The 17,360-nt window shown below is 38.8% G+C and overlaps 2 protein-coding genes across 3 annotated transcripts in view; one reads left to right on the top strand and one right to left on the bottom strand.

Moving 5' to 3' along the window:
• Positions 1-213: 213 nt before the first annotated feature.
• FASTKD2 (FAST kinase domains 2) lies at positions 214-15,631 on the bottom strand. Its single transcript, XM_004262801.4, has 12 exons — positions 15,501-15,631; positions 13,978-14,821; positions 10,910-11,013; positions 10,110-10,218; positions 9,687-9,810; positions 9,274-9,413; positions 7,968-8,140; positions 4,887-5,050; positions 3,689-3,901; positions 3,200-3,287; positions 1,392-1,506; positions 214-410 (listed from the first exon to the last, which is right to left on the bottom strand). Exons 2-12 carry the CDS (start codon positions 14,719-14,721, stop codon positions 291-293), a joined length of 2,094 nt encoding a protein of 697 aa, XP_004262849.1. The 5' UTR covers positions 14,722-14,821; positions 15,501-15,631; the 3' UTR covers positions 214-290.
• MDH1B (malate dehydrogenase 1B) overlaps positions 15,617-17,360 on the top strand; it is a 30,357-nt gene continuing 28,613 nt past the window's right edge. For both annotated transcript variants that reach the window (XM_049711924.1, XM_033429193.2), the window contains exon 1: positions 15,617-15,897. In XM_049711924.1, coding sequence (XP_049567881.1) covers positions 15,876-15,897 — 22 coding nt within the window. In that variant the 5' untranslated portion in view covers positions 15,617-15,875. The remainder of the gene's footprint in view (positions 15,898-17,360) is intronic.

The raw sequence follows: 17,360 nt of genomic DNA, 5'->3' as shown, positions 1-17,360 counted from the left end.
GCTAATGAGAAACAGTAAAACCTATAGCTCGTGAATTTATGAAGTATCTGGGCACTGGAAGGAACAGGTATGACTGCAAAAATGACCCTTCTGGAATTTTCTCAGCATTTTCTAAAGTGCCAGTGAGAATATTTCTTTCATTCTCAACTTTAATTTTAGCAGTGAACTGAAATAACACTTTTTATTATGGTGAGCAGTCAGGTAAGTTCCATCGACAACTGAATTGTAGTCTTTATTAAAGTTATTTTTATAAATTTATGTCTAATAACATTAAAAGGTTGCTTTTTACTTTAACATGTGCTTTGCAAATTTATATCAGCAGTAGAAAGTGCTTCCTGTGAATAGATTTTACTCTTCAAAAATGTGACTGCATCCTTCATCTCTAGTTTTTCCATCTCCCAATTATTGACCTTACCAAAGAAAGAGGAAAATAATCAGTTTGCAAGAAGATGACGATGTATAAAATAAAAGCTAGTTTCGAGATCCAAGGATATTAAAATAACATCAGCCAACCACTTATAATTATGCACATTTTAGAAGTTTAGTAAGACTATGTGCTAGGGTCGAAGAAAGCTCTCACAGTGAAAATTATAAAAAAACTTTAAAAGTCCTCTAAAGGGTGCAAAAGATCCTTTCTTGGGATAATCTTCCTTAGAATATAAATAATAGCCAACATGAAAAAAAAAAGTGTTACAGATTAGCCCATTAAGAGAAATGGGCCATCTTAACCTTGGTAATCCGGGCATGATCCAGTTTTGGATACTAAAGTACCATAACGAAGATTCAAATATTTACATTTCACATTATATGCAGGACCAAATGAGTGGCATTTAGATAGGTCCTAACATTAACATAAATATACATTTATTCGTATGGTTCTTGCTCCATACAGAGACATCTAGAGAGGCTGTTCAAGAAAAGTTGTGCTCAGAATCAAAGAAAGCAGAAGGAGGGAAGAGGAAGAAGCATCCTTATAGTCATCCAGCACTTTCTAGTGACAAACATCCTTAACAGCCTCACAATGGCCCAAGAAAACAAAGCTTTAATTAACATCTTTTCTTCTCCTGTTCAAGATAACCTAGAAACTGAATATGGTTTCATGTGTCTTAAATTAAAGAAGTACACATATTATTTACATTTTTCACTTGACAAAAATGATTAAAGTTGACTAAATGCAGCACTTATAAAACCCCAGGTAAATAACAGTATCAGCTGAGTAGGAGCCAACTCACATACCAGAAAGGTTCTTTTTCAAAGAAAACAATAACTAAAACACTTATTCCGATACTGCTGACAATTCATCTAGTCCTAGTAACCAACTTCAACCACAACATTCCCAGTAGAATGAACATCAGTAACTGAAGACTATTTCATTTGCATTTTTTTCTTACCAAGATCACATGAAAACCCATTACTTTCAAATGCCGCATTTTCATAGCAAGGAATCCTCTGGGGTGGGTTGAATCCAAACAGTACGTAGATCTAGGAACACAGAGTACAGCTACTCTGAAAACAAAAACACAAAACGTGAGACTAGTTACTAATGAGATGACCATGTACAATCTTGCTGCATCCTTGTTCTTTGGAGATTTCAAAGCTGAGCTCTCCACTTACCACATTCCTCACCATTCCCTCCTGTGTTAGTCCTTCACTTCCTCATTACCTAGACTATGCAGATATTCCAGTACATGAAGACTATTTTAGGAACCACAAGTTTATAAAAATGCTTTATACAAACAGTATCCCTTAACCATCTTTAAGAATGGCTACATTCTCGATGAGGAAAATTTTCAGATATGAAAGCACCCATTTTAGGGCTTTCCTGTGCAGAGCTAATCTCTGATCTAAACATAATAATTTATGCTGCTAGAAGCACTGATGTAGATAATACCAAATGGAAGATGCTCTGCTTGTAAATATTGTCTCCCAGAGACAGACACATTTAAAAGCCAGAATGGGGAGACCAAATACAAAAAAGAAAACACTAAGAGATAGGCAAGACCGTTGAAAAGATAAAATGTATACGTGTAACAAAAATGTGGAAGGTGTAATTTGTCTTTCATTGTTCATGGCCTTTTGGAAAGATTAAGTTCATTGGGGGAGACAAAGACATTTGTATCCTTACTGTCTTCTGTCATACTCTGGCTGTTATCTGAGATAAAGTAAGAGAAATTTCGTATCTTTAAAGGAACACTGATTCCTCATTTTTTCTCGGTACTTTAGGCTGAGAGCTACTACATTATATTATCATGCCAGAACAGATGAACACCTGAAAAAGAAAAATGATGTTTCAACTGGGTCAGAGAGAAAGCCTCTTTTTGAGGGAAGATAGGTAATAAGTAGAAGGAAGATAGTGGCTGAAAAAGATGGCCAAGGAACAAGCTAGGTGGATTTAGAAAGGTGCAAAAGTTACAGAGCTGTGTATGAGTGGAGAGGGATGAGTAGATAAGAGTTTGAATCCCTACAGACTTTTTCTGTACCTCTCTCTACCATATTTACGTGCATGTGCTACAAAGCAGTAGGGGATATACGTCGCTTGGGGTCAGGATCCACGTCTGACTCATCTTTGTGTGCCCCACAGGCCCTAACAGAGCCTTTCCACAAAGAATGACTGAACACAGGGCGTGTGCAATATGACCTGATCCAGATGCCTACAAGGCAGAATATTCTCTCAGGGAGTAGCATCAATTTCTCCCAGAAACACTCTCTGTACTGTGTGAGTCAAGGAAACTACTTCTAATTAACTTCAGTATGGTTTGATCCATATACAATACAGCTTAATTAAAAAGCTAAAGTTTCTCTACCTTTAGAAAGGTTTGGCGGTAGAGAAAAATATTTTTTGGGTATTTGATTTTAGTAGAAGCCTTCATTCTTTATGATCACTACTGCATTATCTTGTCAAAAATTTACACTGCACTGATGGTTTCAATTATATTAGCACTGTTTTATTGAACTGTTTAGCTTTAAAACCTGATTTTAAAAAGTTGCCTGTTTCATTAAATGGACAACTCCAATCCACTGTCTTCAACCACAGGGTCCCACATTTATACCTAAGGGGTAGATCAATGGTTGTCCCTTGGTGCATTACAAGAGCTATACAAATATAAGGTCTTTGTATTGTTACTGCTATTTAATATGAAGTCTTCAAGAATTAAGAGTTAAATTTAGAAAGCTCAGCAAATGCGTATGTGTAAACAACCTTTGAATATTTGTAGCAGAAGTTACCACATCCACGTCAGAAAATGGAAGCACTTGGCTCCTGTTAGCATCCATTCTGATTTCAAAATCTGAAAGAAAAAAATTGATACTAATTTTTCAAACATCGCTCCGAGTGATTTTTTGTTTGAAAAGGTATACTACCACTACCAATAATTATAATGGCAGCAGGTAAGCTATACTGAGCTTATTTACCATGTGCCAAATACTAGTCTGGATTTTATATATATAACCTCATTTGTTGGTCACAGGAACCCTGTGAGGTGGGTAATATTATTATTGCCATTTTACAGATGAGGAAAGACGCTGGTGAGTGCCTAACACACAGCACTAGTAAGTAGCAGAGTGAAAATCCACACCCAGCAGTCCAGCTCCAGAGCCAATGCTGCACCACACTAGACTGCTGCAGTAAACTCCTTATCTTTTGTCAGAAAAGAAGTAAAACAGAGGAAAATCATATGAAGTCCCATACCGATATAATAATTATGTGGCAACCATACACTTTTTGAGAAGCATCCTTCTCCCAGAAGGCTACTCAGCACCTCGGCAACCTTTGCATGTGGATGTAATGGCATGGAGGACAGCTGTGGCAGCACTAAGTGTGTGTCCTTGTGACAAGGAACATCATCAAGTTTTAGACAGGCAGCCAAAACATGAAGCTTGTGAACATTCCTCTCCACATCACCTTAAAAAAAAAAAAAAAAGAGAGAAAGAAAATTATAGTTAAGAAAAATATGAATGCTACATTTAAGAAATTGTATTAAGGCACCTATAATTCTGATTATTTGCTTCTTATCAGGAGGAATCTCTCTGTGTCTCCCTAGGTCCCACAGTGTGTAGGTCAGCGCCCTGATAACGTTTTAAACTTTAAAATATCTTTCAAGGTGCTTTAGCCTCAACTCTTCACTGAACAGATGGGAAAATGCTCAGGAATGTTAAAATGCCTCCTGATTAAAGGCAAAGTTGGGACTAGATTCCAGGTCTCCTGGGTTCACGGCTGCTTCCTCCATGTTAGACTGCTTGAAAAATCAGCACATGGTGTTCCTTTTCCACACTTCAACTTTGGGATTTCATACTGTTGTTTTTAAAAGGATTTAAAATACTCTATTCCCAGATAATCATCAAATTTTACACATCTAGCCTGATATTGCTTCTCCTTATTTAATAGTAAAGACTGAAAGACAACAATTAATTTGGTTCCAAGAGTAAATAAATTCACTACTTTGGTAACTATTTGGTTTCTTGATCTAACGGCTGTGCCCTCATTACAGGCCATGAGTGACAAAGTGTTTATAGCTGCAAAAGTTGACTTAACTTGGCTTCAAACGTGACACATATGGATTAGAAGTACAAACACCTCTGATCAAGGCATAAAGAACAACCTGAACATTTAGCCTTTGCACAGGTGCATGAAGTGTAAATAAAAAGAACAATGACGCTGTGTTTCTTATTCTTGCCATCTATGGGCAGGATCTGTCACTAAAGGAGCCTCCACCGGTTTGCTGGTTTGAAGCATGGCCCTTTGACTTCACCATCATTGGTCCTTTCATCAGGAGCACCCGCTCCACACGTTTTAACTAACACTGCGGCAACTGAGACCCCAATCTGAATCACCTGGTAGCCTGGCAGTACTGCTTTATTTTAGTCACCACCGTGCACTGACATCCTACCTGACGTCAGCAGATCATGGATGATGTCCTTTTGAAGAAGCTGATTAATAGGGGCCAGGGGAAAATGGTTCATCAAGCAAAACGAACACACAGCATTCAACAGGTTTTCAGAAGAGATGTGGTGAAGACTACCAGTCAGAGCACTAGCCATAACTTCTAGGAACCTACAGGGGCAGAAAGGAGAGTCAGCTTTCAAATATGAAGAGTAGACAAGGTCATGGTAGAGCTAGTGAGGTGTCACAGAACTGACAGCTTTAAGGGGATAAAACAATCAGGCTTGCAATAAGTCTTCACACATCTTTCAGGTCGGTGACTATCTCATAATAAATACATACACTCAATAAATGTTAGCTACTACTACGTGTCTTACACAGGGCAAATGTTTATAAGCTTTAACTCATTTAATTCCTATTCAAACTCTGTGGGATAGGTATCATTATTTTCTTCATAATAAAGATGAGTAAACAGGCCAAGCAGGGTCAACTAACTTGTCCAAGAACACACAGCCAGGAAGTAGCAGAGACAGCACTGGAATCCAAGTTGTCAGGGTCCAGAGGCTTTTAACCGTTGTGCTAGGTTTTTTATCATGAGTAAGTCTTTAAGACCTGGAACTCCACTGCAGTTTTATAATCAATTACAATTCTCTAGCTATTAATACTCTGAGTTAAAAGAACTGCTAGCCTAATCCTACCACCCAAGCTAATGTTACGCAGTATAACAAAGCAGCTAAGCACAGAGGAAGAGAGGAAAGATCAAAATTAGGTAAGGTCACGTGTGCAGGGTGGCACTGCTGATAGACGGCACAGATACGCTTTGAACCCAGGTCAATTCGACTCTTAGGGCATAAGCTATATATCATTATATAAGAAAAAGGAAGTATTGATGCTTGCAGAGTACTGTGATAGTGTACAGGAAAGAAAGTAGATAGGGTAGCTTTGGGGATAAGGAGAATTTCAGTTAAGTGGAAAAGATGGCAAAAGGGAAGACCACTTGAAACTAAGCCCTGAAAGTACATGCCATTCATGCTGTAATAACTAGCGAGGCTGGGGCACAGGCAGAGATGCCCACAGCAGGGCAAGTATGCCCTGAAGTAAGCCCTTAGTACCAATGAGCCATAAAGGGAAATGTCTGAGATCAACTGGGAGGTCCCGTGAGGAGCAGATGGCCGAGTGAGGAAGGCTGTGACAGGTTAAGCAGGACTGCTAACAGGTCCTAGAGACAACAGTGAGGCAACACTTACTAAAGGGAGAACTGATGGAGTTTGGAGTATGCAGCAAGAAACAGCGGGGCTGCAGAGGACCGATCTGGAGCCCAGCGGTAATCACCTCCCCAGTCTCCTCGCATCCCACTTCTTATGCTGTTACCTCACGCTTCAGCGACACCGAAATCTGTGTCATTCCCCGCATGTACTCTGCTGTTGCTTTCCTTCCTGACCTGAATACGGAGCCCCTTCTACTCAGAATGGTCTTTCCATCGTTAACTGCTCTCTCTCCATCTTTCAAGATCTGCTCAGGTACCAATTCCTCCAGGCAGGATGCTTGGCACCCACCCTGACCCTCCACTTTGCCAAGCTAGCATCCTGGTACATCCCTCCTCTATTCCTATATACACTGTATAAAACTCTATCACTTCAATGTTCATGCTGTATTTAACTGCAGAAAGGATTATGTCTCATTCATTTTTGTCTTAAGTACCTGAGTGCTTGGTACAAGTTTTCCGACTAAATGAACAAATAAACTTAGATGAGGAGGAGGAGAATGTTAATGGAAAAGGAAGAATCAAGAATAATGAGCTAAAAACTCACCAAGTTGTATACATTGAATATGCACAGCATTTTACATGTTGTTATTCATACCTCGATAAAGTGGTTTAAAAAGCTCTAGAGCGCTTTTCAATTATGGAGCAGAGACAGGCTTATTGACAAATAATTGCAGCTATGTGTCAAGGCTCCACCAAAGAGTTATATAAGACATGACAAGCACAGGGGCTGTGATGGAGACAATTACGGGAAGGCACATGACATGCAGTATGAACTGAGTCTCTCACAACAATGGAGAGCACAGTGGGCAGCTGCTTTTCTTGGCCCAGCACTTCTTTGATTACCTGCCCCAAAGAAATGGGCATGTGACCCAAACTCGTTCGATCAGATTTTCTCTTTTGGAAATCTGAATCTTGAGGGAAAACCACAGGGACAAAAAGCTGTTGGAGTCAAGCTACTCGATGGCAAAAAGATGACCAGTGAACCTTGCCACTGAGACCCTCAGAACTGCCCTAGTTTATTCCTCCAAGGCCTCTGTGACTGACACTCTAGTTTTTTTTTTTAATCTAACAATTACTGTGTCTGGCATTGCCTTAAGAACCTGACACAGGTTAACTCATTTAATCCTCATAACAACCCAATACGATTAGAAATAACTCTTTATTTCTCATCCCCATTTTAACAGATGAAGAAACTGAGGCACAGATAAGTAACTTGCCAAAGTTAAGTAGCTAATGAATCGCAGAGCTAAGATTCAAACCTAAGCAATGTCTCCAGGGTCTGCGCTTTTAATCACCCTTCTAACAAATGACAAATAACATGTTATATGCGTTTCTGGTTTTTAATGAAACTTAGAACTGACCTAGAGAGGAAGGAAAGATGTTCTGGGTGGAAAGAAGATGAAAGAGCACAGCATGTTTGAGGAATTGCTGTGTTTAATAGTAGAAATGCACGGTTGTGGTTAAAATGAAAAGAACAGAAAGCAGTAGTTTGGGACCAAATGAAGAGTTAGGGTCAAAACTAAACTATAAACTCAGGAGCTGAGGAAATAAGCTGGGGGAGAGTTTGAAATGAAAACTCCTATGCTGAATTACCAAATATATTGCAAAGAACAAAGAAACTGGCAAAAGCAAAGCACATATCTTTAGCAAAGATAAAATAAAATTCTGTTTAACTTCATAAATAAGGAATATTATGTTTTATTTCTGGACATGGAAGAAGGCCATGGATGGGTTCGCATGTAAGAATTCATTAAGCTTCGTAATCTTTTCTATAAATACGATATGTGGCAATAAAAAAGTAAAAAAAGAACAAGTACATACTCGTGAGTCCAGCATTTGTGGAAGTGATTGAGAGAAGAATACACATGAAGAATAGAGACAAGACTTTTCACGTTTAGGAAGCCAGGTTCATCTGCTACTTTCTTCATAAACAAGTCCATCAAACTAACAGGTCGAAAGCCAACGTTTTCAAATAAGATGAGGAGAAAAAGAACCTAAAAAAAGAAAGAATTGAGGGAAAACTTCTTAAGATTTACAGTATGCTATTAGCAATCTTTTAGATCTCAAAATATTTAAACCGCAATAGAATTGTCCTGACTGACCAAATATTCCCTTAAAAGGAACAATTATCTTTTCCTTAAAAAATGTGTTCCAGTTATTCTTGAATCAGAGTATCGAGTTAACAATCAACCTCTTTTTATAAGCTGAGAACCAGAGCACAGAACCGTTTCCATATTTCCATCTCATTTAAAATAAATATTTTCCTATATGCTTTTCATATAACAGCTCTGAAAATTACCTTTAAATATACCTCTTCTGAAGTTTTTCAAAATGACCAAGCCAATTTTGAACTGCTCTCCCTTCCAAACCTAGACACTTCCTAGATTCTAAGAGATAACTCAAAAATTTCTATGTTCAGTACTAATTTCTATAACTGAGAATAGAGCTGAAATACAATGATTAAATGTTCCAGTTCACCTCTCATTTCCCTCTTAGTCTTTCTCACAATAAGTACTTCTCTTTCCAAAACAATTTCCATACTAAAGTCAACCTCACCCTCCAAAGTGAACTAGACCAGTGACCTAACATGGTTACCACTACTTAACTACAAAAAGAAGTTTTTACCACCTGCTTCATTTAGATGTTTAATTAACACATGCCCTGAATTAAAAGGCTCTTACTCTGGAAGAAACAAGCAAACTTTCCATAAATAGAAAACACACATGATCATTAAGTAATGACAGTTTATTCTTCAAAAAGCGTAAGCCTCTCACATCACCTATCTCCATTATTCTAAATCTAATAAAGGAAAAGTAGAAAGACAGAAATAATCCTTAGTATCCAACCAAAGTACCATACAACCTTTTGAAAAACAAATAGAAAAGCAAACTTTGGACAATATAATTTTTGTTTTGGAGAGAAAGATGGTCCAGACATTGAATAATGTATTAATAGGTAACCCCCAGACAAAAATTATAAGGAGCTAATTTTTCAAGCCGATTTAGCATTGGAATATTTTGGAATCTAAACCACTTTAAAATGATAGAGAAATTATTTCAAATGCTAAATAAATTAATACGTTTCTTGAAAGTTTCTGAGGCTTACTCTAAACTGTTAACATACTTACTTTTTTCAACTTCCAGATGTCAAAAGTTGTAGCCACATAATCTGCTATTCCCTTAAAAAGATCTATATTGAAGTACTGGAGGTCTCTGCAAGACTGCAATACGCTGATCAATATTTTAAAGGGACACCCATGGATATTACCTTTAAGAATGAGTTAGAAAAACAAGAATCACCAGATGGTTTTGACTGTAAGATCCAAGATACTATATACACAGTACTTTTGTTTCTTTAGAAAAAACAGCACTATATTTTGTTAAAAAAAAAAAAACATACACTATAGGCAAAAATAAAATTTAGATCTAACGATATCATCAGATATTTTTCATATAACAGCAAAGTTGTTAAAACAAACAAAACAAATATAGTCCAGAACAGATCGGATGCTACAAATCATATAAGAAAAATTCCCCTTACTTGTGACTATCTTACTGCACTCATTCAAAAGGATAATGGAGCGGTGATTCATGGCGGCCAGTACTGCAAACATGCGCTGGCTATTCAAAACAGAAAACTGGTCTAATTCTTTCAAGGCTTTCATCTAAAGAAAAGTAAACTTAAATTTAATTTATCATTTGTGGCAAAATAAATTAAACTCCTATATTTAAATAAAAAAGGATAAAGTTTGAGCAAGATGACTCGGACAAACAGGTATATAGATAAATATACGTAAATATATATACAGATAAAAATAAATCTATTTCTATTATTTCACTTTAGCGAAGTTACATACAAAAGCATAATGTCCTCCTAATAAACTGACTTTAGGAGGTGATAGCAAATCACAAGAAATTTTTTTTTCAAATTTTACCCAACAGAGAAAATTCAGAAGGTATTTACCTCCAATTTCCTTTTAAGACCAATCGGTGCATCTTTTCCAATACATTTCATTACAGCTTGTAATGTGAAGACACGTTCTATTTTCCAAACTTGCTGATCAACTAGCATCCTGTCATCAAACACAATAAATACCACAGTCCTAGGATCTTAAAGCCAGGTGAGAAATCGTAAAAGTCATTTGGTCCAGCTTCTACTTCTAGGCAAGGAATATGAAGCCCAAAGAAATGATCTACCTGCCCAAGAGTGCAAATAGTGAAAGCTCCAGGACCAGCCTAGTATTGTTTTCTCTCACATTATTTTGCTATCTTTATGCATGAACAAATTTCAGGAGATTATATTAAGACATCCTAATGCATAGTCAATGAAAAAGGGAATTAAAAATTATTCTCATCAACCTATGACATTAGATTAGGTGCATCAATTTTATAAGTTGTAAAACTTAACCTCCTTTTCAAGCGGGGCCAGTGTCATGTGACCTCCACATAGTACCCAATTAACCATTATGAACTGAGTACATGTCAGTTATCCCCCAGCCCACATCAGTACTATGTTTTCAGATAATTTTAGATTTTAATGTTACCCACGCCTTTTATTTTATGGTGGACCCTGAAAGAAGCATTATTTCCAGCTTTACCTGATCCAGAGTCACTATTTTAAGTTTAATAAGGTATTAAAGACCATAACTACTAACAAAGTCTTCCATGCCCCCACTCCAAAAAAGGGAGCTCAACTTTCATCTTCGTTTTTGATTTAAGAGAAACAGAGAAAGGCACCTGAAGAAAGGGTAACAGAGTTCTCACCGCAATCCTGCTCGAAGAACATCCACATTCTTGCATGGCTCCATTGCCTCTAAGATAGTTGACAAAACTGAAAGACATTTCTCATCACACTCATTGATACGTTCCTATTGAAATATAATTACAAAAATACCACAGGTGATGAGCTCATAGTGGACTATCTCACCCAAGCAAAACCACTGAACTGATGCTTTCAACTAAAGGATTAAGTATCAAACCAATAACTCACAGAGTCTGTCCACAATAAACAGCATCTTTGGAAAACAAGATGTCATATGTAAGTGAATTTTCCAAATAATTGATACATTCTTTTATGTATCAACCATTTTTTTACATTCTCCATTATCACTGAAAATGATTTGATATTGATTACCTTCCTCCCCTTCTGAAAGAACTTTTATCAAACATTATTTTTACCTCTTCTTGAGACCCAAAGCCATCATGATGACAAGTGCAGTAATATTAGAGCTACAGGACAATTTTCCTACCCCTAAAGAATCTTACACAGCTGCGCTTACAATTTCCCTATATCCTTTCCTGGGTATCAAACTGCAACCTCAGTTGTGAACCTTCTGATTCACATCTGCTGTCACATGTTACCACCACTACCTGGATCTCAAGAGGAGCCCAGGCTCCATGGATCCTTCTTTCAAATCCTCTGAATTAGGGTACTAATTTAGGTTCTAGAAATGGCCTAATTTAGAAAACGAATAGTAACAACACAGCTTACCTAGTGCTCTACAATTTAATCATAACTAGCTTATACACCTCACAAGAGTACTTGTGATCACATCTGAAAGATGTAAGCTCTTTTGCTAAAATTACAATACATGGCTAACTAGTCACAAAGTCTCAAGTCAGAACCAGATAATGATAAGAAATAGATACTGCTGGAAGGAAAAAAGGTCTCATTCCCATGAGAGGGTTTCCATTAACAATTTATAGCATTCCATCAATACCTACTGTGAAAGAAAAGACCACTGGCTATGTGTTTGAAGGGCAAACTTCACTGATGACATATTTCATCCCTAGCTAAAATGTCTTTGCAACATTCCAACATGTTAGTGAGATACAATTAAATGTACAGTTAACCTGGCCCCAAATATCCACTGTCCATTCCTCACCAATGCAGATACTATGCTGATATGAATACCTGTCCAAAGTTCATTTAGAGCATCACTGACCAGGTAGAGCGACTTACTGTAATCACTTTTAAATAACTATATAGGGAACACAGTCTACCAAAAAACACGGATATTCTGCGGTTTAAACACTCACACACGACACACAAATTAGTTCCTGGGCGAGAACATGGAAATCATAGTAATGTAAAAAGTTAAAGTTAAAAACTCTCATATACCTATGAACCCAATTCTTGAATTCTATAGTAGGATAGGATATATATCAGATCATCCTCAGGAAACTCCTGTCTTCAAAAAAAATTATTTAATTATGATCATTGAGTTCAGAAGTCTGAAGAGTCCACTCTTAAAAGGTAAATGATTACTTTAATGAACATCTTTTCCTCAGCCAATCTGGCATCATTTCAGTGACATCGAACAGGACACTGACTCCTTTGTTTGAAACTAAAATTGGCTCCTTCCTCCATTCCATTTCCCACTCCCACAGTAATCTAAATACAAATTGGAGCACGTTGATGACCTCTGCTTAAAATATTTCACTGGATCCCCATTGCCTACAGGATAAATCCGAACTCCTTAGCCAGGCAGAAAAGGCTCTTCATGATTCATCCCCTTTTTCCCCAACCTCATGCCTTGCCATGACACCCAACCCCTCCTCCTTGACAACCACAGACACAATTTCCTCTCCATTCCCTCCAACTCACAACCCCAGTATTCTGTACCTCCAGCCACAATGAACTACTTTCAGCTCCACAAACTATGCTCCAGGATTTGAACATATAGTCTTCTCTGCTTGAAACACCATCCCCTTCGCTATCCATCTTCTAAGTGCTGGCCATTTCTTGGACTCAGCTTAGCCATCATCTCCTACTGGGCCTGAATTTTAGCTCTACTATGTCAAGGTGTTTGTTCATTCACGCAGCAAATATCTATCAAGTACCTACAGATAGTGACAATAACAGGTATGTGACCGTGGGCAAGTTATTTAACCGCTCTAAGCTTAAATTTCCTAATCGGTAAGATGAAAGTAACAATACCTACTTTTAAAAACTACACTGAGAATTACATGAGACAATCCTCTTTTCAAACTTTGTACCTATCACTGCTTCAAACAGTAATCCTGTATCCTCCTCTCCCATCACCTCTTCCCATCATGAAGGCGTACTCCTGCTAGGTTTGAAGCCCTTGTAATGCACTCTCTATATTTTTCTTTCATTGCACTGAAAGCTCTATGTGGCCGTTATTTTGTAACTGTATTCCCTATGCTCAGCACCATGCCTACAACATAGTAAATGTATGACTCATCAGATGAACATTGGTTATTTTTGTAATTACCTACAAAATATCTGTTGTCCCCTCTAGGTTATAAGGGCAGGGATCATGGCTTCTATATCTTTACATCCCTAGTGACAAGTCTAGTAACTGATACATAGTTGACACCCAATAAATGTTTACTGTATGAATAAATCAATCCAGTAGCTGTGTGACTTTAGCCAAGTTAACATCACTAAATCTCTTTCCTCATCTGCTAAACTGAGGTAACATCAACCTTACAGGACTAAAGAAGATTAAATAAGACAACACAAGAAAAAGGTATAGGCAGTCAATAAATACTAGTTCCCTTCCCTTCTCTCCTTCTTTCAACTACCCAACCTTTCCTTGTATATTTTGTACCTCTCCCCATTTTAGCTTATTCACTATTACTCAACTCCAGAGAAGAAAAATGGGGCAAGCTTTCATAAATTTCTACAGCAAAAAGATCTGGCTAACTTAAGGACTCTAAATCATATAATATCTATGCAGAAACAAATATAAACTACCATCCCAAAGATAAGTTTCTTTCAAGGAGGCTACATGTCTATGTCCCATCATTCTTTCAAGATATGCTAAACCAAGTAAAAGTATATTTAAGGCTCCTTTTGATTTTACCTGGACCACCCTCAGCAAAGTCTGTACGAGTAGCGTATTCTGAGGGATCCCGAGCTTCACCATAGCATGAAGACTAAACAGCAGGTTGTCGTAGTGCATGATCTTGGCTTCTCTCATAATTTGTTCACACAGCTGGCTAAACATAGGGTGGTTAAACATCAATTGCTTTTCAAAGCGCTTCTGGTCATCAGACATCCGTTTGGCAATTGTCCACATGGCTGAGAAATAGTTACTACTAGGAAATGTAGGTGCTTTTGAAAATATATCTAACACGTCACTCAGGGAATTACACTCCTGAGACAGTTTTCTACAGTTGATCGGGGTTGGTTTTGTTCTCTTGGTGAGAACATCTTCATTGGAAGGCTCATGATGAAAGTTTTTCTTCAATCCATTATCAGAGACAAAGTGTTTTGAGTTAAAGGACAGCCTTCTAGGACAAAGTAGTCTGTCAACTGTAAGGACTGTTGCAGTGCTTATGCCCTTTGTTTGAAAGCCATCACCTCCTGATTTAAAAATTAAGGCATCCTGAAAGAGATATCTAATAGATGACTGAATTCTATTATCAAAGTTACTTAAGAGCTTTCTTGGGTTCCAGTTTGAATAAACAATTTTTGGTCTGCAAAATCCCGAAGGATACAGCCTCACAGTTCTGCCTGTTGGAACTACTGAATTGTAGTTGTAGTACTGAATTGTAGTACTGAATTGTCTGAGGTTCCATAAAAAGGAACCTGCTCTGTTATTCATTTTCCTAGCCACTGAAACACTTTCAAATGGCTTTAAAGTTGTCAAGATCACACACACACGTCGCTTCTAAATATGAAAGAAAACACATGTCGTCGCTTTCCTGTAGGGGAAGGAGTTATAAGAGAAATAAAAATTAGAGTAAAACTTCTACTTAAAAATATCAAATGCATTTAATAGAGACTAAAGTGAGAACCTAGGGAGACATTAAGATTTCCGTTAAAAAGGTAAAACCATGTTAGCAATATGGGCTTTCTCCATTTCTACCACAATGTGTATATACACAGTCTTAAAGGTGCAAGGTTACTTTGGAAGTAATCGTTGTACAAATAAGGTATTAAAAAAATAAAAAAGGACGTGGATTTCTGACAGAAAAATTTTCCTGCTTTCTTTGCAGTAAGGCATTTTATGTTACCACTGCCTTGAAGATGTCGTCAATGAAAAACAAGGGTTTAACCTTGATGGATACTTTTTAACACAAGAATTTAACTACAGGTAAACACGAACTGTTAAGAATAAGGACTTGGACAAGTAGAACGGCTCAGAAGCAGCAGCAAACTAAAGTGATGCACGTGGCCTGCGCTTGTCTGGAGATAACCAGACAGTCTCACCAGGTCTCAGAACCGGTGTCAGGGGTCCGTCCTTCCGGAGCTGGACCTCTTAGTATTAACCCACCTCCCTAAACTTACTTCCCGGGCAACTCCTGAGACCTTTCTCTGAAAGGCGAGAATTCTAAAGCGTAGTACGACCACCTGTTCCACCTATGCTCGTCCTCCACTCACCTTAGTTCAGAGCCCCCTGGTTACACAGAGGCGCGGCCATACAGCTTCCCCGCGAGCTGAGCGTATCGCGAGATTTTACGGATCCTTCATAGGTCAAAAAGTGTTATGTTCGCGGGAGGTTGGAAATAGTTTACTTGGAGTGAAGAAAGCCTACCGAAAAACTGACTAGTTTTTCTTAGCTGCAGGGAATAGGCACGGGGGAGACCACAGAGCTTTTAATGACAGTGTATAACTGTGTACCCCAACACGCAACCTCTCCAGCTGGGCGCCAGAGTCCGCGCTCAGCTTCAGAGTGCGCCTGCGCCAAGTCCCGAGCGGCGTGGTTGCCTAGAAACGGTGGAGCAGCGGTACAAGCCCGCTGGTCCTGGCTTCACCATGGCCAAATTCGTACTCGCTGGTGAGTGATCCCCGCGTCCGCCCGCAGATCGCTCAAAACACCGACAGCTACTCTCCTCCTATGACCGCTTGCCAATGATCTTAACTAGCCTATGTTCTAGCAACTCCAGCCTCTATATGGACCACCCAGGCTTTATTATGCTTTCATTCAAAAATGTATGTTGGGCAGTGACTGTGTACAAAGCACTGCTGGACACAGGGGATACAGTGAGGGGAAAGACACATCCCTGCCTTCGAGGAGCTTTCAGTCTCCTGGGATACAGAAGCATGTAAACAAGTACTTTTGATACAGTGTGATTAATGCAATGAGGGGTATGTACACAGGGCTCTGGGGGGTGTTACAAGAGCCGATTTGTGAAGGTTTGGAATAGGGAGGACATTCCAGAAAAAGGCACAGAGGCTGGAAGTGTCATGGCCTCTGGATATGGAGGAAGTGACTGGACCTGGGGCAAGAATGGGAGCAGAAGCCAGATCCTTGCACTTCAAGAACACCAAGCAAAGGTGTTTGAACTGTATGCTGAAAGCAATGAGGAGTCATTTAAAATGTTTAAGCAGGAGGGTATCTTAATGAGCTTGCATTTTAGGAAACCCACCTTGTCAGCAATGGAGGGGATGGACTGGAAATGTCGACTGGCATCCAGAAAACCACCAAAGAGGCTCTTACTGCAGCAGGCTATTGTACCTGCCTCCTTTCCTCTCAGCAAGTTTCTCAAAAGGGTAGACTGCTCTTCTATCTCCAGGTCCGCCTTCCACTCAATCTGGTTTCTACTTCTGCCTCCTTTCAGAAATGGCCCTCACCGAAGTCACCAATGACTTTACAGAAGCTGTCTGGTCCTTGTCTTATTTGACCTCTTTGATGCCTTAACACAATTGTCATCTCCCATCTGCCTGAAAACCTATTTCCTTTGCTCCTTTATTCATTCAGAAGAGTATTTTTGAGAATGTTGCATTTGTGGCAGTGGCAGGGCTGGGTTCTATAGGAGCAGGGGCAGTGGCAGGGGACCTTTCTTAGGCAAAGACTTCCCAGAAGAAGTGATTTTTTAATCAGGGTCCTGAAAGATGAGTGTTACCTATCGGAGAGGAAATAAGTAGGGAGGAGGAAAGTAAATTAGGCACGGGTAGCAGGGAGTGGGGCTGCAATGAGGAAAGCTAGTTTGGTGATTTTTGAGAGTATACAATAAGCAGAAAATTGAAAAAGATTTAGTAGGGTTGGAGCATAGAGTACAAGGAAGAGACTATCATATGTTAAGGCCAGAGTTAGATAATGTATATTCTCGTGAGCCACGTTCAATTTTTTTTTAGATGTATTTATTTGTATTTATATTTATTTTTGGCTGCATTGGGTCTTTGTTGCTGTGCACGGGCTTTCTCTAGTTGCAGCGAGTGGGGACTACTCTTCATTGCAGTGCACGGGCCTCTGATTGTGGTGTCTTCTCTTGTTGCAGAGCACGGGCTCTAGGCACA

This window comes from Orcinus orca, chromosome 7 (genome assembly GCF_937001465.1).
Source record: "Orcinus orca chromosome 7, mOrcOrc1.1, whole genome shotgun sequence".
NCBI lineage: Eukaryota > Metazoa > Chordata > Mammalia > Artiodactyla > Delphinidae > Orcinus > Orcinus orca.
The sequence above is the reverse complement of the archived record's forward strand: the minus strand, read 5'-3'. Positions and strand labels throughout refer to the sequence as shown.